The sequence below is a fragment of the Hakea prostrata genome, chromosome 10 (assembly GCF_041222555.1).
Source record: "Hakea prostrata isolate BN-2017 chromosome 10, UWA_Hpros_2, whole genome shotgun sequence".
Classification (NCBI taxonomy): domain Eukaryota; kingdom Viridiplantae; phylum Streptophyta; class Magnoliopsida; order Proteales; family Proteaceae; genus Hakea; species Hakea prostrata.
In genome coordinates, this window is record NC_142609.1 from 44172927 (window position 1) to 44195210 (window position 22284).

Sequence of the window (22284 nt, forward strand, 5' to 3'; positions counted from 1 at the left end):
CTGAATGAGATTTCATTGGTATTTATAGAATCAGGTTCAGGGAACTTCTCTCAACTACCAGCCTTGGAGGATAGAAAATAACCTGTTGACACATAAAATAAGAGAAGTATAGAACACAAAGTTTGAATTTGACTGAATAAATTATTATTTTTTTGGGAAAAATTGACTGTATAATTGAAGCTATGCCAAGGAAACACCTCATTTTGTCATTTTCACACTATTCTAAGCATAATCTATTCATATATTCTCTTTCTAAAACTGAGAGTAGATGTCGACCTGCAAATTATAGACACATTTCCACCTCTAAACCTGGAACATTAATTGAAGACAATGCATAAGATACGTTTGGAATACCCTAAAATTGACTAAGTCTAATACCTTAAAAAATAATGAAAAATTAAATGAACAGACATGCCATGAAGATAAGCTTGGAATTTCCATGGCTTCCTTGATGTCTTAGTAGGAGAATAAAATAACTTTGTTCTTATCGACATCATGTCTTATTTGAAATGATGACGTGTCATTGAATGTGGAAATCAGAAGTCTCTCCTCTCTAGAAGCCCAGCACAAAAATTCAATGGGATCGAGAAAACTTCACCAATGGGTTGCATGATTAGAGGAATTAATCCATTCTTATTCATTCTTAATCGATTTAGGGTGTGTTTGCTTACTTTGAGTCTAGATTTCAAAGCCAAAAGTTCAGCTTCTAGAATTTCATTACATCGCAATTTTTTTGTGAATCTGCCTCGAAAAGCTCACTCTGGTCTCTAATTACTCCTCCCATTTGAGCAATTTGACATTGTTTGATAATGGAGGCATCAATATTGCATTTAAACAAACTTTTTAGTGGTTTAGACTAATTACACTTCTTTGTAATAATTGGTGGTTTCTGTATTTTTGCATTGCAGGATTCTCATGCTTCATTTGCTATGATAAAGTAATCTTCAGTTATTAACTTCTCATTTCCATGTCGAACATAATCGATATCATGCACACCTTTATTCTTCCAGTTCCACAGAAAATAAATCACACAAATGAATTTCTTTGACCAGCTTGAATACCATTTAAAGTTTCTCCATAAATGTTAAGTTCATCCCAAGAGGTTCGATCACAAGTATAAAGTGAATTTCAACGAGTCAGGTGGACTAGTTAATTCCATACACCCGTAGAAAAATTATAATCTCGGAATACATGTATATTGTCCTCCACCCCAACATTACAAAAATTGCATCCATCTTCATCCTGGAGTTTCAAATATATTTTGCGAGTATTATTTAAGAGGTGATTTTTGCTTGCAAGCCAAAAAAAGGAGCACAATATACTCGGTAGTTTTAGTTTCCAAAGTATGTCCCAGAAAGCTGTTGTGTATGAATAAGAGCCAACATTATTAGTTCATTTGAAATAATTTCATAAGCTATGCGAATTGTAAATAGCCCATATGGAAAATGCTTCCATATGAATTTGTCACTACCATTATCTTCTGAAGGGGGCTTTAATCTGTTGACAGATATTATCAAACAGAAAATTAATAAATTTTGTCATTCCACAGCCTCTCACTGGTTTGCACATAGGACTGTATGTTATCTTCTAACCAATCAACTGGAATAGGTTTCATATCCATATACTACAAAAGTAGGATTAGTTTCTATCCAATTGTCCCTACATAAAATAATAGACTTACCATTCCCAACTATCGCTTCACAATGTTTCTTGATGGTTACAACTTCTTTTGTTATTGCTTTACAGAGTAGAGAGTCAGTCACTGAACTGTTTAATGGGTTGCTCCTCCTTATAGTGCCATACTTCTCCCTTAAAATTATCAACAAAGAAACTTTAAGAATATAAATTTATAAGAAAAAACACTATTTATTTTTCAATCCATCAACTATAATATTAATGCTTATGGCTTTTTGTATTATTTTAATTTGAATACACTAGTTAATCGTGGCTAACAGTGTTAGTTTGGTTGGGACTTACACGTGATATATTGTACAAGGGACCTAACATTAACTTATGGTCCACTAAGGGGATCCACACGTAAAAATCTCGAAAATAAATATAACATATGCATAAATTTGCAATTGTCCACATAAGATTGTAAATGAAAAATATCTTTAATTATCATTTTTTGGGTAAATTATATTCAACTATCGATTTGATGAAGCTTGAAAATGCTCTGGATTCCGGTCCATCGATTTTCTTGGTTAAAATTCGAACCGGTTTGCTAGCATTAGGTTTAGAAGCCCATATGGGCCAGATATTCTTACAAAAACTGAACTTGGTCGTGGGCTTGGGCTCTGATGAATAAACGAAGTTCAAAGTTGGGTCAAGTTTTTAGTTACATCGAACCAGTCACAAATCGGGGCCCATGGGCCCAGCGAATGGGTCAATTTTGGCTGGGCCACATCCACTTAGCCCAACCCTACCGATGAAACCTTCTCGTATTTTACCTTCCATCTGTTGATCGGAAGCAACAGCGAGAGAAAACGAAGATCATTTTCCTTCACGGTATCATCGAAGAAATCATCTATTTTCTTTTGTTTACCAATTTGTCTTTTTGATCAAATGGTGTACATCAGTTCTTGGGATGAATTCGCCGAGAGATCTATACAGTTATTTCGTGCGGATCCTGAATCTGTATGTTCTTCTGCCCTTGCTTCTATTTCTGTTTCCCTCTTCACCCATTGTTTGAATCTGTTTTTTATGCTATTTCCATTGAATATCTTAAACAGTCAAGGTATGTGATGAAGTATAGGCATTGCGATGGGAAGTTAGTTCTCAAGGTTACTGATAATCGTGAGGTATCACTTGCTCCTTTATTTAGTTTTATTTATTCTCCTTTATCGATTGCATCACGGAATTTTTCTGTGTAATTGGTACGGAAAGGGCTTTTCTTGAACTAGTAACAATACAGAATGGGCTAATTTTAAGGAACATATATTCATTTAATTGATGGAAATAAGTAAAAGGTGTAATAGCTGCGGAAGACTTATGGGTTTCCCATTTTTCCACGGACAATGGTTGGTCATTTTGTGATGAATAAATAAATTGGTTGGTCTTAACGTAATGAATTTTCCCTTCTGCTACCTAGTGGTTATGAATATCGTAATGCTTTCATAGATATGTTTGTTCGTCCTTTTATTTGCATTTAGTTAGTTCGACACTTTGGATTTGGAATTCTGTGCATTGCTTTCAGATTTGTACCGTAGATATCTATTTGTTGCATTATTATGAATATGACAGTCCATGGAACTAGAGAACTAGGTCTTGATGCATGCACCTCAGTGGTGTTGTATACCAAGGGAAAATTGGGACTGCTCTTGTGTTATGGTTTTGGACTGAGCAAGTTTTTTTGACATGCAGCTTCTGGTTCCATTGTTTTGTGATAGGTACCCTCAATTATATGGATAAATGAAAGTTTTCCTATGTTATGGTGTTGGACTGAGAAAACTCTTTTTTTGGGTTTTGGAGGGGGGTTACACTGCGCCTTCTGGTTCCATTGATCTTTGAATAGCCTACAGGCATTGGTTGTAAACTGGATGGCCATATACAGCGTTGTTAATAAGAGTAAATTGTGCAGACCTTCCCTTAATTGGCCTAAATACACTTCCTTCTCCATGAAGAAAAGGCATGTGGACCTCACTGAAAAGTTAGACTTTGTAAGAGACCACACCATTTCACTCTGTTAAGGCATCTCGTTAGTTGCTGGTGTGGTGTCTTTTTAAAATTTTGAACAGCCATTACCCTTACTATGATGTAAACTTACCAAGCTGCCCATACCGTGGAACAAAATGGGGGCAAAAATTAGGGCTTTACTTTGACCTCCTTCTTCATTGTCTTCTTGCAACACAACCAGCTTCCAATCCTTCCATTTCGAGTGCAACTCTCAACAGTCATAAAATAAGGTAACTTGAAAATGCCATGGAAATCTCATTGTCAGGGAAACCCCACTTTTGATAAGCCTTCAATTCTAGCTTCGATGCCAATTGTTTCATTTATGTAAACACCCATAGAGCATGCATAATCATATGTTTTAAAAGGTTGAAACCCTTTTCCTTAATCTCCTCATCCAGCTGTTTGGACCAATCATTTTCAGGTGTCATCATACTGGGAGAGTAAATTAATAAAAACACAATATTGGGCTCCGGCACTCCATTTTCTCTCTAGATTATGAGTAAATAAGCCACCTTCTGTGAATCACAGAGGATGAGATGAGTCATGAGAATGATGCTTTTGATTGATAAAATTCTCCAAAGTCCCTGCCAAACTTGTGAACAAAGTAGGGATGATTTTGTTTCCTTAGCTAGTCAACAAAACCCTGGTTTGTCAGAGAGAAATTTAGCAAGGTTAGGGCTCAAAATGCTCAGGAAGAACATTAGTTTTGGCAAAAGAGTCTTTGTAGGACTAGACATGAGTAATGATAGGCAGTTACAATGGGATTGGATATATGGGCTTCAGCGAATGCATGGTTCCTGAGAGGGGTAGAACTGAGTCCGGTCTATTGGATGCAGAAATGTTGGCTGGCAGTGGTAGGCCGCATGAGATGATGAGGCAAGAGACAGAGAAAGGGTTCCGATGTTTTGAGGCTTTTGAGGAGAAATGTTTGAAAAGGTGAAGGGTTTTGCCAAAATCCCATTTGAGTTTTTGAATCTGTTACATTCTCCCAACTGGGACTCTTTTGAAGAGGAAACTAAACATTCAGAAATTTATTGAAACAATTAATTCTGACGTCTGACCACAAATGCACTGGGTTTCTTGGAGAGTGTGGCTTTATCCCAGACTTTAACTATTCTCTCATTTTCTTCTTTTTTCTCCGTCAAGTCCCTTATTTCTTTCTTCATATTGTAAAGGGGAGCAAAGCCCGTTTTTTGCTCCCTCTATTGATAGATCAGGGGCCCTCCTTCTGTTTCCGTTGCATCTGCTCTGCAAATTGAGACCAGTGTTCTTGAGGGTGAATTCTACATACAGACCAGGAAGTACAACACCACAAGAAGATTGAATTGTACCTATCTGCTCTGTTTCCTGAAGCTCTTTTGGCAACTGGTGCTTTAGCAGAAGCTGCAGATCTGTTTGGTTATGAATACATTTGATAGGATTTTGTTTACTGGGCCAAGGAGATTTTTCACTTTCCTGTGGCAGTTATAGCATCCCCTCTCCTTGGACAACCTATGGTGTTGAGACATGAAGCCACAATGTGCAGGGCAGCGGGTGGAGTAGGCAGCAATGATGGTGCGGCTACAGTGGCAGTTGTGAGGAGATGGAGTGATGAGAAGTTGTGTCCTTGGTGCTGGTGGTATGCAGAAGAAGAATCGGAAGTGAGGTGGGTTGTGTTTCGGCGGTCAGATGGTGTTTTAGGAAGAAAATGGAAAAGGTGGAGGTTAAATAGTAATTTGCTTTTTTTTTCCCCTTCCATCAACCCTGTTATTTACATGGGGTTGACTGTATATTTTGGAAACACAGGGGAGGTCCATGTAATTTTCCCTACTATTGATGGGTAGGTCTCATGGTAACGTAGATGTGGATGCTGCATGGTGAAGGCATGAACCTGCTGAGATGTTGGAATACATTGTAATATGGAAGCTGAAGGCATTCTATCATCCTTTCTGTTTGCTTTGAAATCACCCAAAACTATTGGTAGGTAAGCATATGGCCTTCAAGCGTTGTTGATTGTGATCTTATATCCTTGAGATTGGCGCTAAAATTCCTTCATGTTGCAAATTCTCCTCGGTTCAGAAAGGCTATATACAGGCATAGGCATTAGCTTCTAGGGTGTGGGAGTAATGTCTAGTACTGTAGTACACAGCCTAGAATTGATCATTTGTTAATCAGGCAAGAAACTTGAGGTTGTTCATGGTTTGTGTAGCAACTAGCAAGGCTGTCGACGTTTGAAAAATAGACAAGCCAACTGTAGAACCCCGTGTATTTATTAGTTCATAGGAGTTATGAGTTGTGTTTGATGATGTCTCATTTGTGGCCCTTATATAATTTAGTGTTCATTATTTTGATCGGGTCCAATTAATACATTGTCATCCATGGGTGGTCTTTGTTTTGGTCTGTTGGGTAAATGTAGCAGGCTTTCTTATTTCAGTTTAAATCAAGAATTTGGAGCAAAGCAGCTGAGACCCTTGAATCTATCTTCACGGTTGATATTTGTGCCTGCACATGATGTCTCTAACTAGTACGCATGTTCATGTGTTTTTGGATAAATGGCGTAGTCATGTTACTCTGGTTCTTCATGCCCATTATGCCGTTGTCACTAAAGAACAATGATTTTATGCTTATACCTTGTTGAAGTAGAGAATGATGTTGACAATCTTTATTGGTTCCATGGTCCGAAATATGGTGTTAGTATCTTAGTGATAATTTTGTTCATACTAGGCAGCTGCCATATATTGAGTGCAAATGGCATAGTCATGTTACTCTGGTTCTTCATGCCCGTTATGCCATTGTCACTAAAGAACAATAGTTTTTTGCTTTTACCTTTTTAAATACAGAATGATGTGGATAATCTTTTTTGGTTTCGTGGTCCAAAATATGGTGTTGGTATCTTAGTGATAATTTTGTACATACTAGGCAGCTGCCATGTATTGAGTGCTTTGCTTTTGTTTTTCTTAATATCCCATTTCCATATTTACTTATAATTTCAGACTACGAATATCATTCAATCTGTTGAAATTGTCAACATCTACCATTTTTGCAAGGTGCATTTTTTGAAATCTCATGTCCATAACATCATATTATTTATATTATTGACAGTATTATGGCTGGCCCAGTTGCTCTGCATTCTCTTCATGCAATCTCATCTTTTAATCTTCTGAGTCCTTTTTAGTCTTTGTGAGGAGATGGATTGTGGGGGTGCAAAATTAAGCTTTTCCTTGAACTTTGTTTTCTCTTTGTGTGTTTTTTTTCCCCCTCTCCCCCTCTCTCTCTCTCTCTCTCTCTCTCTTTTTAGTGAATGCTGTTATTTTCGAAGCATGCTAGAGATTACAATGACTTCTTCAGAATGTTGGGCTCACTGTAACCCAATTGAGCTGTATCTGAACTACGGGTGGGGGCTTTTGAGGTTAACGAGGAAACCCATGACCTGCATGGGTTTACTATTCAGGCCCAAGTCCCAAGGAAAAATCCCAGTTACTCCCTTGCCCTGTGTAACACTTCACTCATGAGGACTCAAGCATGGGACCTATGACCAAAGCACATCATCCTAAACCAGGACCTATGACCAAAGCACATTAAACCAGTCAACCAAAACCCATAGGGTGTAAAAGTGATGCCATTCCAATCGAATATATGTTCATTTATTGATTAAATTTTGAGCACTTGGTTCTTTCCTCATCACAGCCAAGGTCACTTTTGGCATATCCAATATCTTGATTTCATCTTGCGCCTGTCAGTGACTAGGCTGGACTGTTAGGGGTCCTTATTATAGGTGACATACCATTTGCAACTGTTTGGGACAGTATTCATGACATTCTCGATAGTTTAGTTGACTTCATCTGGCTCACATACTTGGTTGAAGTATCCTGCTGTTGAATGAATTTCATTATTTCAAGCTTATCTTTTGTTACTCTTTCTCAGTGGCTTCATTTTGCATTGCAGTGGTCTTATTCATGTTTTCTGAATTCTGCATTTCCAGTGCCTCAAGTATAAGACAGATCAAGCACAGGATGCTAAGAAGATGGAGAAGCTCAACAACATTTTCTTTACCCTGATGGCTCGGGGTCCTGATGGTATTATTTTTCTTCTGTTTCCTGTGAATTGGAAAATGTAGGAGTAACCAACCGCAGATTTTTCTTTTCCCAGCTGCAGAATGATGCAGTCAGGGAGCTGTGTATGCATATTTATGTATTGATTGATTGGATTTCATAAATTCTGACCCAAGTTTGGTCTGTAATTGAACTTTTTCTGCAGCGGATATAACAGAAGTGACGGGAAAAGAACAAGCAGAAGTGCAGCCTAGCAAGAGAGGGAGGGGTAGGAAACAGTAAGTGCCGGATACAGAGGAACTTAGGTTTGGGAATTTTTGGAGTTGGAGAAGATGACTTTAATTCCCATCTTGTTGAGCCATTTGATGAAACTGAGATTTCAAGTAACTATTTTCTTTTTTGTACCTGTATTGAACATTTTTGTACATTTAACAGTAGCTCCCTTTGGAATTTGAATATATGATACCCATACAAGGCTGAAGGGTCCAACCAATTGCCAAAGTTTCTTCCCGATGTCTTCCTTGTAAGCTGGCCATAGGGTCCTCCAAACCATAGGAAATTAACTGTTTTTCATGAAGCTGTTCAATGGCTGCAAATTGGGCTTGGTTTCTGGGTTTAAATAATTACAGAATAATCCCCCCAACAGAGTTCGGATTATCTCCCCGTCGAGGTAGCAGATTCTGCTCTCGGGACGCTTCTCTACCACATATTTGTGTGGGGGTCTATGTGAGACACATTAAAGGTTCCATCTTTGAATTGTTTTATCACTACTCAGTCGTGGGTTCTACGTTAAATGTGTGGTAGAAAAGCGTTAGAGAGTGGTTTGGGGGACGTGATCTAAACTCCAACCAACATTGGATTGATTGATTCGTTGTGCAGGGGAGGTGGTGGATTCTAGACAATCATCTGAGCTAAAAGGCACCAAAATATGTGCGAAACAAAACACGAGTGTTGCATCGCTGGTGGAGTTATCTGGAAAATCACCATGGTTTATCCTCGTCCTTTACCTTGCCACTTGACTGATGGATGGGTAATGCGGTGGACGGGTAAAATTTCAACTATTAGATGCAAAGGCTGAAACGGAATCAGTCCATTTAGAAATAGACAGGTCGGAATTAATTTGTTTTCAAAAGGTGTGATTCTTCGTCCACGCGTCATCCGTTGACGGACAAAGACTGATGAGAGGCTTGGACTAGAAGGATCTGAATCTTAGAAGATACCTTTGTTTTCAAATTAAATAACACCTGTTGCCCATTCTCAAAATTAGGCCTAAGTGGTGACTTAACAAGCACTACATCATATGTTCTTTTTCAAATATTTTAGCATTGCCACACACTTGGTTGATGTGCTTCAGGCCCTTGAGTCAACATTGTCACGTTTAAATCATCTTTGAAATTTTTTGGTTAACAAATCATCTTTATAGAACTGTATGTTTACCTAATCTTTACATAATAGTAGGTGAATGTACACCTGAGAGTCAATCACATTGGTATTTTATCTTTATAGCCATCTCTATTTAGGGATTCCCCATTTAATTGGGGAAAGTAAGATGTGGTTGGCTTTTAGGTTTATATTCACTTACTGGTTTGTGCAAGTGATATGGACTCCATTACGTTATGGATATTTATTTTTGATCTTGAAGAGTTACTCAATTGGCAAAAGACTAATGCCTCTTAGTATGAAGTCAAGAGTTTGAACCCGCAACTCAAATAGCGAAGGGAACAAGGTTCACTTGTGATCCAGGTGCCATTACCTTTTAGAGCTCGGGACAAAATCTTACTTTATACATAAGTTATATGTAAAAATTAACCTTTAGAGGATGTAGTTAAGGTATGCATACAATTCAAAGTAATCTTCTATCTCCAATACCCCATACCTCAAAAATCCGCTCTCACAACCCATCTGATGTAGACCACTCGGGTCCACCAATGTTAGGTAGACTATAAGAGGAAAATTTTAGAGGTACAGGAGTACTGGAGGTAGAGGATTTGGACTTGGTATGCATAAGTTAGTTCAGGCAAACATCAATTCCGCCCCCAGAAAAAAAGTATTTTATCCTTGAAGCATAAAAACCCTAGAATCTTACAACCTAATGTACATGAACTCTCTTGACTCAAACTTTACTTAAGTTAAAGTAAATAGGAGTTTGCTCAGCTATGGAGTTGTTAGGTGGGAAACCAATCCAACCTAAACCATAAGAACAGAATCTGAACTCAACAGTAAGCTCCCTTCTTTTCTCAAAAAGGCCAAAAAAGGGATGATTGATCACTTTTTCAAGGAATATTGATTAGCTTTATCCAACTTTTAGTAGAAAGAAAAGATCGAATTTGTATGTTTATGATTACTAGGTTCCCTACCCAACAGTGGAAGTGGGTTCCTCGTTCAATTTGCAGGTTTCTCTGTGCCTTTGAAAAGAGAAGAACCCTAATGCTAATGTTTGAAATTTTGAATAAAGAAAGAAAAAGAACACTTACTAAAACATTAATGTGTACGAACTTAATAAATTTGCCTGGAAATGAGGAACCAAAGTGCATCTCTGGATTTTGTGGCCATTTGGTACTCTTCCAAATCATGCATACGTGCATATTCTCCAATGATGCATGCATGTAATATGCAATCAAAGGCCGTACATGCATCACCATCATGATCATGACTCATGTCCAAAGCCAGAATCCATCTTGATCAGATGGTTTTAATTTAAAGCCAGAATCCATCTTGTTGTTGAGGATTTTCTATGAGTACTTGTAAGATTATAATCAAATGTTGTGTTGGAACTAAAACGTATCATTGGATCGTCATGGTTTACTTGTCTAGCATTTCTAGTTGACTATTTAAAAGCAGATGATGCATGAAAGATATATGTTCGTACATAATGTAATAAAAAAAGATTTTCTATGAGTACTTGTAAAATTATAATCATGAACGTTGCATTGGAACTAAAACGTATCATTGGTATTCTTTTAAGGTACTGATAAAATTTCACGTGCATTGCATGTTGAATATTTGTTGATTTTTTAAAATAATTATAGTAGCATTGATCTCTTAGTTAGATGGTCATGGTCTACTTGTCTAGCATCTCTAGTTAACTATTTAAAAGCAAATGATGCAGTAAAAATATATGTTCGTATGTAATATTTATCTTAATTTTTGTACATATTATTATATTCTATTTTAATATATACACTTTTTTACTAAAAAAAATTATAAATAAAATTAATATCATCAAATATTGGGATAATTACTATTATTCTGATTTTATTACTATATGCACTGTATCTTTCAAAATTACTAATCCAACCTTCAAAGTTATAACTAAAATTAATATTGCCCCCGGCATCGAAATATTTTCTGAAAAATCCCAAAATACCCTAAACTTACTCTTTATTGGCCTTTTGACAAGACATAATTAAGAGTGTCTATAATCCGGTATTCTTTATAAAATAAAAATAAAAAAGAATAAAATACCTAGATGAATGGTTGAATAAAACTCAAACATTAATGTAACAATTCAAAATTAATGAAGTTTGTGAAGGTGGAAACCAACTCGGTTGAATTTTGTCCATTTCATTCATTCAAATAAATGAAGTTTAGGGTAAAATTGACATTTAATATGGTTTTATAAATAGGATAGAATCGTCTTTTAGTTTCTTAATTTTAATGAAGGGCAAATTAGATATTAAATATTCAAACTTAACGGCAACTTAACACCGTTATAAGGAAGGGGGGCAACAGTAATTTCGTAAAGAACAGGGTTTTATTAGTAATAAAATCAAAATACAGGGGGCAACAGTAATTATCCTAAAATATTTTGACCCAAAAAAATCAGGTTGACAAGACATAATAAGAGTGTCTAAAGGTAAGAATAAACTTGATAGGTTTCTTAAGCATTAATATAACAATTTTAATTATTTTAACTTGAATAATATGCATATAATTTTTTCCTTTTGGGGATTGAGAGTTGTTTTAGTATTTTTAATTATACTGAGAATTGAGACTATAGTGTGATGTTTTCAAATAACATTTTCTTTATTTTTTTTTAGTGTTCTTTGTGAGGGTTGTTTTAATACATTTAGTTCTAATTAGAATTAAGAATGTTGGTTCTAAACATTGAATATCAAGAGGGTTTTATTTGAATTAAGAGAATTAGTTACAATTAATACTAAATTTTAAATGATTAATTTTTTTTTCCTATCTTTGTATAAAAATGATTGAATTTATTGGTAGTGGTACCGATGTTTTTCTTCAATTTTTTTCTTCTTTTCGGTGAGGGTTTGTTTTAATAGATTTAGTGGAGAGAATTAATTACAATTAATATTAATATAGAATTAGAATGAAAAACTCAATGAGAATATAAAATTATAATTTTGGACATAATAAATCATATATATTTTTTTTTTGAATAATTGAGAGTATTTTAGGGATAAAAAAAAATAGTCATCCTCCATGAGTTCGTGCTTTTACAATGTTCAAAATTTTGCTATGCATTTTCACCTTTAAGATTAGTCATTATTGATAATTAAAGTTGAATGATTCGTGCCTTCAAGTTGTATTCACTGATAAAAGCTAAAAACAACATGAAACAAAGAAGAAGTCTTTCTCTGTCAAGGTGTAGAGATTCTGGTTGCCATGGAAAGAAGAGAACCAGGCTTGCTTGTTAATTATAGAGGACAAGATTCTCACAAGAAGCAGAAACTAGATAGAAAAGAGCAGTAAAGTGACAGGCAGCCATGCATGCATGTTCATATTCTTCACACCATCCCTTTTTTCTGCACCAAGGCTTTTTAACTTCTACTTTCTTCTCAGTGTTCTTTGATCATGTCTCCTAAAGTCATCTTTTTTGAGGCATGACATTAGTTTCAGGACTAGAAAGAAGGGGAAGAAGAGGAGAAAAAGAGTGAGCTAGTGAAGCTTGAATCAGAGAGTGACAATTACAACCAGAAATAGCTGTAGATAACAATTACTGTTCAGAAGAACACAGAAAGTCTGGTCTCACTGTTTGGAAACAGACAGAATCACCTAAACCATAGAATAAGTTAAAGAATTCCCACCTCAAATAAGCGAGAATATTTAAATTCAAATTGGCCTATTCGATCTGTTAGCCTCATCATGATTCCTCAACGCGTGAAGTTTTTTTTTCTGGGCAATTAGATGCATGAAGTTGAAAAAGAGAATATGGACAAGGAAGAAATAGACAAATGCAACACATTCGTTTTGACTTTCTCATCCTTCACGGCACACCACACCAAAATTTTCCACCTTGGTTGTAAGTTATATTTCTTCTCCACAATACAAGTAGTTTAAGTGTTATAATCAACCAACTGAAAGCTAGCGTCCGTGATTTCATGTTGAATGAAATATAATATTTTCAAGGGTTGGCTCAGTTCACAAAAATTCAATGTTTCATAGTTTGAGATCAAGAATTCAAGGATTAGATGATGAGGTGAGTTTTCATAGATGAAAATTCGATGTCTTATACTATGAGATCAAGAATTTGAAGATCAAGTGATGAGGTGGGTTTTCATAGACAAAAATTCAATGTTTCACAGTATGAGACCAAGAATTCGAGGATCAGGAGATGGGTTCATAGGGAAAACAAGGGGGAACCCCCCAACCCCCGAAGTCTGAACAGCTTGGGCATGAGCCCCAGGTAGCCCTCGTTGAAATGGACTCAACTTGCAATGGCAGCTTTTCCATCTCTAATGCCCATTAAAAGATTTGCTTTCTGGTCTGTGTTTTTTTTAATCAGCTTGAACTATATCAAGTGAGCATCTTCGCTCTGCTACATCATCATCTTTCCACATTATTAAGGTTGTTATCTTTAGTGATTCTATGAACACATCATCTCAGCGTTCAATTTCCCTTTGAGGTCATGGATTAGGCTACGTCAGTCATGATCAAGGAGATTCCTCAAACTCCACTCATCATTCTCTATGATCCACTTTACCAATGTTAATTAGGTAGATCAAACTTACCTTGGCCACCTCAACACTCCATTACTGCAGTTTTACCCTAACAAAACAATGACCGTGGTACCCACCAAAATAGAAAATCTTACACTGGATTCATCTTTCTCCAAAGCAAGAAGCCATCATGAGCAAATGGTTTTAACTTTTAATTACTTCATCTACAGTGTGAGATTATCGAATCCTTGTGTTACTTTTAGAGCCCGAGGAACCCAAGTGATCCTTTTTGAAGAGTGTTTCTCTCTCAAAATAATATACAAAAATCTTCAGTGACATCTGGTTCCTGGATATGTTTGGAACTCCAGTTTGAAAGAAAATAGAATGCAAATATTGAGTACATTAAAATAAAAATAATAAATTTGTAACCATCAACCTACACACTAGAAGTCATCTTTTCGCATTGGAAAATTGTAATTTGGATTTGGGAGTGTTTTTGGCTCAAGATGTCTTAGTTAAGAACCAATATTTGCTCTTTTTAACTCAACATCTATAGAAATTAGGTGGTTCAACACTAGTTCCTATCGAATCTTATTTCTCTCCAGTCATATGGCAAAGAGAGGCTTTATTTTTATTTTTTTCACATCTGAGCTGAAGAAAAGTGTTTTAAGTCCTCACAAAATTGATGAAAAATTGATTAAATTCAAGAATTTTTGGGGTCAATAGTCTTTTTAGTATGTTTTTGATAACCTTTCTGTTCAACACTAGTTCCTATTGAATCTTATTTCTCTCCATTCATGGTAAAGAGAGGATTTGTTTTTTCCACACATCTGAGCTGAAGAAAAGTGTTCTAAGTCCTCACAAAATTGATGAAAAATTTATTAAATTCAAGAATTTTTGGGGTCAATACTCTTTTTAGTATGTGTTTGATAACCTTTTTGTTCTAGGAGATCATTTCTTGTGCAAAGTCAATTTAGTCTTTTTACAATGCAAATACACTTTTTTTTTTTGAAATGAGGATTTGATAAACGCATTTAGGTATATTCCCAATTATAAGCAAGTAGAAATCTGGTCTTCAACAAGGACAGAAAGGACTTTACCTTTGGGATCATTTTATCAAGTTTATGTTTTTCTAAGAGAATTTAAGCATTATTATTCACATCACTTTCTCATCATTTGTTATTTAAGAGCAAAGGAAAGAGTAATTATAATAAACACTTACCACCCGTTCTTTTGTTTTCTGAAAACGAAAACTGATGTCTGAGATCGTTTTTAAATTTAGAGTTTTCTAACTATAGGTTCTCATAGTGGACCATAAACTAATGTTGGGTCCCCTTAGTATAATATATCACGTGTCTAACAACACTAACGTCGTTTGCCGCCGTTAAGTATATTCAAATTTCAAACCTAGGGAGACCAAAATATCCTTCAAATTATTTAATATATTGTATTATATATATTAGTTATTTATTATTAATAGCTAAAGGGCATTTTAGTCATTACCCAATGTATTGAATAATCTGATGGATATTTTGGTCATTTCAAGTTTGAAATTTGAATATATTTAACAGTGACTAATAGCATTAGTGTGGTTGGGACCCACATATAATATTTTGTACTAAAGGGACCCAACATTAGTTTATGGTCCATTAATGAAACCTACACGTAAAAAACTCTTAAATTTATCTTTCAAATTCAATATATAAGAGTAAAGAAAGGTTTGTTTAGAAAAGAATTGAAAGATTTGACAAAAGCTTGAAATTGAATTGGCATCATTGTAACGAAGGTGCAAATACCTTAACAAGGCCCCACCTTCCAAATGGTAATGTTTGATGACCAAGAAAACGATAAGAATTGTTTGACAAGTTGTGAGGAGAAGTCAATTTTTTAATTCTTTGTGTTTCTAAAGAAGAAATTGCATTGCACTAATAGTTTTCAAAGATCATGTCATAACTCATATGAGGGCAATCTAGTTTTGTTTTTTTGTTTTTTCCTTTTTAATTTATTTATATGGAAAGAGGAAAATCTATTATAACAATCAAAAAAGTTAACAATTAGCTTCTACCCTAAAAAATTAACAATTAGGTGTACATCCATGTACAACCAAATGAGCCAAATCTTATATGCCAAACCCAACTGTCCATGATCATTGAACCTTGGTTAATTATATTGATTAATCATCTATCAATTTATTTGTTGGGATTTGGGTATTTATTTAATTAATAAAAAAGAATATCATATGATCATGGGGATTTTTTATCCAAACATTAGAGTATTGTGAACTTATCTTTCGGTTCTCAGTGGAAGTAAAAGGCAAAATTATTCTTCAATTAGTTAATTTCTAATGCCCTTTTCTTCTGCAGGAACAACCTCCCCCCCCCCCCCTCAACCTCTCTGCGAGACTTCGCTACTTGATTAACTTTTGTCGTTCTCTGTCTGGAACTTTGTCCAACGCCCTTTCCCCATAGTTACTTGACATCCGTAATTTAGTTCAGAGGTCACATTCTTCACCACACCTTCTCTACTTGGAGATCCCTTATCCTTTGCGTTCTCAATCCTTAGGTTTTCTACTCCAACTGGCACCTAACGTTAGTCTCAATTGTATCCTTTGTTGAAATGGTCCCAAAGATGTTGACCGCTTCTTCTTCCTCTATCCCTGCTCTTGCTCATTATGGGTGAAAACCATTATCACCATTTGGCCCCGCTTCATCTACTCATTTGGTTTCTCTTAGGATTGAGTTTGGTTTTTGAGACACATTACAAACACTTTTATTTGTGATGCAATAGGTAATTGGTGTTCAACGTGCTGATCTCTCATTTATGGTGGGAGCACAATCTGAGAAGATGGACTTCCAACTCTAGGTCTCTTGATTCAATTTGGAAAGCCATCTATTGTGATGTTTTTACTAAATTACAATTTCTTTCCTACCACACCCCCACCCCCAAAACAAAAGAAGGAAAAAAAATTGTGAATACCCTACAACATGACTATTGTCGTCTCCTATGGGTCTTAAATTCTTCCTTCTTGCCAATTAGTAGGTTGTAATTTTTTGAGTGTGGATCATCTCCCCTGATAACTTTACAACCACAAATTATGTGGAGCCCACAAGTAAAAAAAAAATGTTTTAAAAAAATAAATCACATCACCTAACCCTGTGGGTCTCCTGGAATTTGTAGTTAACAGCTGTCAGGGGAGCACTCGTCAAAGAAGACGATCTGAACTCCCTTTTTCTTTTCCTCGCTCTTTTTCTACATTCTCTTTTCTTTGTTTCGGGCTTTGATTAATGACTATTTCATTCAAGCAAGAAAATTTGAACTAAGATACCTCAAATTCAGAGAAACCACATTTTTTTTTTGATAACTAGCACTTCCATTGAAAGTGAGCAAAAAGGAAAGGTGAACATAATTCCACCAACTACCTATCAGAACAGGACCATTTTGTTAGGCTTGAAATCGACATGGCCTTCCTTGTTAAGAAATCCGATATTCAGTCGAATTTGTTAGATACAAAAGCGATGTTACAGTCTAAAAACTAAGAGACAATGACTGTGATACCATGGACAACAGCTAGTAACCACATTTGTCATATCTTATGCTTGAAACATTTTATTTGATTTTCTTTGTGTCTTCTATGTCTTAACAACAAACCTTCGGATGCTTGAAACATTTCATTTGATATTCTCTCTTTCTTCTCTATCTAAGCAATTAACTTTAGGAGGTCTTTTCATGAAAAAGAAAATACAATACTTTTAGAGGTTTGGTACCAAACCTATGCTCAAATTTTGTCATTATCCTAGTATTGTATAACTAATGCAAGTCAAGAAAGCCTATTCTTGAAAGCTACCTTGACAGGTTATCTCCTCATCTACCATACTCTACTCTATAATCTATAACTCATAAAAATAATAATAATAAGTTAAATAAAAATATTAAAAACTAAAAATTAAAAAAATAATAAAAAGAAAAAGAAAGAGGGGATTGAGAACCCAATTCAGGATTTGAAGATTTAGATTTTAGGGAAATTGCTTAATTTGCATGACCATCAAGTCGAGATTTTTGATTGTCAGATCATCTTAGTTGAAATTGAATCTCGACCCTAGAATTTCAATGGTCGATATCGAAATTTCAAGCGAAATTTTGATCCGACGGCCCATAGTGTGTGGCTTGATGGTCCTGCGCATTATTTAATGTGCAGGACCCAAACAAGACCCGAATTTATAGCATGACCAAACAGTAACCATCTTCGAAAGAATCAAAGTATGATTCACCCAATCTACAACAATTATTATTTTATAACACTATATTTTATTTTATTTTTTTCTTTCTGATAGTTGTAATTTCATTCAATAGGGTCAACAAAGCTCAAGTCCTTCAAATTAAATAACACCCTATAGTTGCTGCTTCTCATCAATAATAATAAATAGTTGAAATTTTGTATTTAATCAGTGAACACAGTTATTTAAGGAAATTGACATTTAAAAAATAATTATTTGAAAACTCTTTAAACTCAATAAAAATTATTAGAATCTATTTAAAAATATTCAAAAATAGAAACTATCCCCATCCAATTACAATCCCCCTTCTTTCTTTTATCTGAAATTTGGATAACCTCTGAACCCAAATAAATATAATTTTGGATATCCATTTCAATTTCAACAATAAGAATTTCTAAATCACAAAAAAGTTCATAGAAAAAATAAAAAAGGAATAACAGAAGGGCCCACCTTCCTGTCTGTGACACTGATACAAACGGCAGTTTTCTTTCTCCATGAGAGGAGACCAGCCTGAATTAATAGTTTCTTCTTCTCTCTTTCTTCCTCTCTCTGTTTCTCTGCTAGTTTTACATGCGCCTCTGAGGCCTGAGAACCCTGACTTCTCTCTGCTCTCTCTCTGTCTCTGTCTCTCTATCTCCCTCCCATTTTCTTTGTTTTTTGGGTTTTGAAAATCTCTCAGTTGTTGATTTTTATGAGATGTCATTCTTCTAATCATCCATTACCTTTTTCCTTTTAATTATTTGTTTTCACTTATTTTATTATATATTAATATCGAAAGATGAGAACCAGTTTTGCCTTTTTTCCATTTCAATTCTGCGCCGGCTAAGAAGTCTTCCCTTTCACACCCACTTCTATTCTCGTTCTCTGAATTGTCATGGATAAATCTAGGGTTTCCAACATCGTCTTCTTCCTCTTCCTTGTTCGCTTGTTGTTTCTTTGGTGGTGTTTTTCCATTATGTAATTTTAACGGCCTACCTGTTTAAACAGAACTCTTAATCTACTAATGGGTTACTTTTATTTTAACTTTCCTTTTTCGATCTTCGCATTAATCATTACCAGCTTAATTTGATTCCTTTCTCGCTCTCAGATGAGAAAATCTGCTGGGAATCAAAAAGTTTGAATATTTCTCTTATTTTTGTTGAAGACCCATCTGGGTTTACTTCCTTTGTTTCTTTCACAAATGGGTTTTAGGAGATCTGCTTCCTGGAGATAATATTTCCAAGTTCTATGATGTTCAACCATCTGGGTTTCTTCTAGGGTTTTGACAGAACTAACGCTTGGTCCTTGAATCGGAGAAGACATGGAGGAAGTGGAAGAAACTAACAAAGCTGCTGTAGAGGCATGCCATAAGTTTCTTAGCCTCCTATCTCAATCCCAGGATCAAGTTCAGCACAGAAAGTTGATGGTGGAAGCTGAGGACGCTGTGATCAAGTTCAAGAGAGTTGTGTCTCTCCTTGGTAATGGTTTGGGTCATGCAAGAGTTCGAAAGTTCAGAAAATTTCAATCCCATATCCACCAAAGTGTCTACCTTGACAACCCAGTTTCTAAAGTTGACTCTTCACCTAACCATCTACAACGTCTCCGGCCTGCTAATTTTCTTGACAACCCTGTCCAGGTAGCTGAAATAGCTAAGAATTCAAAGATACAATTTACCCAAAAAATGCTTCTTGAAAACCCAGCACTGGAAATGGCTTCTACATCTAAGAATCCTCTCCAACTTGTTCAGCAAACGCCAGCTACTCAGTATCAAATCTTCCAACATCACCAACAACAAAGGCTTCAGTTTCAGCAGCAACAGATGAAATTTCAAGCTGATATGATGTATCGCAGGAGTAACAGCATAAACCTCAAGTTTGATACCTCTAGTTGTACACCTACTATGTCATCCACTCGATCTTTCATCTCATCTCTGAGTATGGATAGTGGTGTGGATGGAAGTTCCTTCCATTTAATCGGTGCACCTGAGTCATCTGACCGGAACTCTCAACAGTCTTCCAAGAAGAGGTGCTCTGGTAGGGGAGAAGATGGGAGTGTCAAATGTGGAACCAGTGGTAGATGCCATTGTTCCAAGAGGAGGTTAGCTTCAGTCCCTAACTAAGTTTCACTTAATGCTGCTTGATAAATTTTAATTGTCAACGACTGTTTTATTTTGATTGTAGGAAACTCAGGGTCAAGAGATCGATTAAGGTGCCTGCCATCAGTAACAAGCTGGCAGATATCCCTCCTGATGAGTTTTCTTGGAGGAAATATGGGCAGAAGCCGATCAAGGGTTCTCCACACCCTAGGTATGTCTACATTTTTCTGGAGTACCACATGATTTATGCTTGGAACCCTTAGGTCTGGCCGATGATTTTAAATATTTTATAATGAACCATTCCTACTTTCTATGGATGAATTTTTTGAGTCTCCAATTGAAAGGAAAATCCATCTATGTCTGAGCACTTGATGTAGTTGTGATTTCAGTCTTCCAGTTTGATCTTTCCCAAAATTCTCCATTGCTTCTGTTGGTGTTGTCATACTTAAAACAGAATTTTGCAGTGGAAAGGATGGGAATGTTGTAGGCCTTGATTCATTGGAAAATTAACTCACTAACTGATTGTGAATGGTCTCTTAATTGGCAGTGCTTCCCACATATTGTATTGTGAGTCATTACCTCATTTACTGTTGCTTCACTTAAGCAATTTTGAGTTTATCTGACCAAAGCTAGTGAATGGACCAAGGGTTGAATAATACGGCAAGGGTCTGTTGAAATGACATTACACGAGCACGATTTCATTTGGTTTGACCAAGTTGCCAGAATATAGACTGCAGAATTATTAAGAAGGAACTAATCACCAGCTTTTCAATAGCTGCAGCAGGGCTGTAAAGTGATCTGTAATTGCTCACTTATGACTTCAATGCGAACTGCATTATGCTCAATGTACCATGTATTTGTCAACCTTCAAAATTTTCAATTCTTTCTCTAGTACCTAACGTTGTCTGTGGTGCATTTCATATGTTGTTAATATCATAGATTGCATTTAGAACAAAGTATGAGTACTGAGAGTACCCGGTTCTATGCAGGGGATACTATAAATGTAGCAGCATGAGAGGTTGTCCTGCAAGGAAGCATGTTGAGAGGTGCCTAGAAGATCCCTCAATGCTTATTGTTACTTACGAAGGCGAGCATAATCACTCTAGATTGGTAACCCAATCTGCTCAAACTTAAATAGAGTTCAGAATATGCATCAGAAAGATCAGTTTCGAGCCACACTGTCCGTGTTTAACCTCATCAACTGGTTGTGAATTGCTCCTGTACATATGTATGGTTCAAAGTTGAGATAACAGATGATGGGGTAATTTGCTGGCAAGAATAGGAGGCTCTTCTGGTTTTGTTGATGTGGTTGGCACAGGCAGGTATATTAAAGCACTGAACCGTATAAAACCTCTACAAAGAACAAGGGGTTGTAAATTGTAAGAATATAGTTCTTCTGTGACAACCAACAATCTGTTTCAATCCCAGTTCCTTTCGCTGCAGTTTGTGCAGTTTAATTCTCTCTGTTGGAAGTGGAACTAGTTTCCTAATATATTTGTTTTTGTCTTATCGTATCTGTTACCTAAACATTGAAGGCATCTTCGCCTGCGCCGAATTTCTACAGTTTCTATTATTAGTCTAGATTTTAGTTTATGTAAGAAAGAAAAAATACTTAGTGGCTTCAGCAGGTTGCTTGCATATTGAGGCTGGTGAACCTTCAAAAAAGAAAGAAAAAAGAAGACCTTGATCTATCTCTGGCCTCATAATCTCTTCCCCACTTCCCCCGGAAAAAAAAGAAGAAATATTGCATGTTAAGTGCGGATGAGAAACAAATTGTCCTTGATTATGTTGTTGTGTTTGACTTTTTTGTAACTAATAATGTATTGTGTCTCCTTCACTAACAAAAAGGGTGATGTTTTAGTGTTCTCCCAAAAAATAACCATGCTTTCATTGGAGTACTCTTGCCATCAAGTTTCTGTATGTTGGTAGGTGTTTCAAATAGTATAAAATATCAATTACAGCTGCTTAAAGTGTTCTGGAGATTAATGTCCTCCTAGGTTATCTTGGCAGTTGCATGGACCAAAAGCTTTGGATAATGAAGTTAATTCCAAAACTTCCTGTCTGGTTGCTTTAGTGAATGAATCAGGGTTACAAAAATGGATGTTAGCACACTAGTCATATGTGTCTAGATCATGGATCATTTTGTTTACTTTAAAAGATGGATGTCATTACTTCTCTTTGTGGATGTCTGTTTGGCTTTCTGAGCCTATATTGTGTAAATTTGTGGATGTATTACACTGAAACTGGGAGTAAATTCTTTTACAGGGTCAATTTTGAAGCATTGGTGTGTCAAGTGTAACGTATGAGTTTAATCAACTTTTTTACCTATA

General features: G+C 35.9%; 2 protein-coding genes across 2 annotated transcripts; both read left to right on the plus strand.

Annotated features, from left to right (window-relative positions):
• Positions 1-2465: 2465 nt before the first annotated feature.
• Positions 2466-8155, plus strand: LOC149003296 (Signal recognition particle, SRP9/SRP14 subunit). Its single transcript, XM_089138393.1, has 4 exons — positions 2466-2637; positions 2733-2801; positions 7637-7730; positions 7912-8155. Exons 1-4 carry the CDS (start codon positions 2566-2568, stop codon positions 7986-7988), a joined length of 312 nt encoding a protein of 103 aa, XP_088994519.1. The 5' UTR covers positions 2466-2565; the 3' UTR covers positions 7989-8155.
• A 10235-nt stretch (positions 8156-18390) lies between these two features.
• Positions 18391-21463, plus strand: LOC149003297 (putative WRKY transcription factor 21). Its single transcript, XM_089138119.1, has 3 exons — positions 18391-19956; positions 20040-20165; positions 20944-21463. The coding sequence occupies exons 1-3, from the start codon at positions 19181-19183 to the stop codon at positions 21086-21088; spliced, it is 1047 nt and encodes a 348-aa protein (XP_088994245.1). The 5' UTR covers positions 18391-19180; the 3' UTR covers positions 21089-21463.
• Positions 21464-22284: the final 821 nt, after the last annotated feature.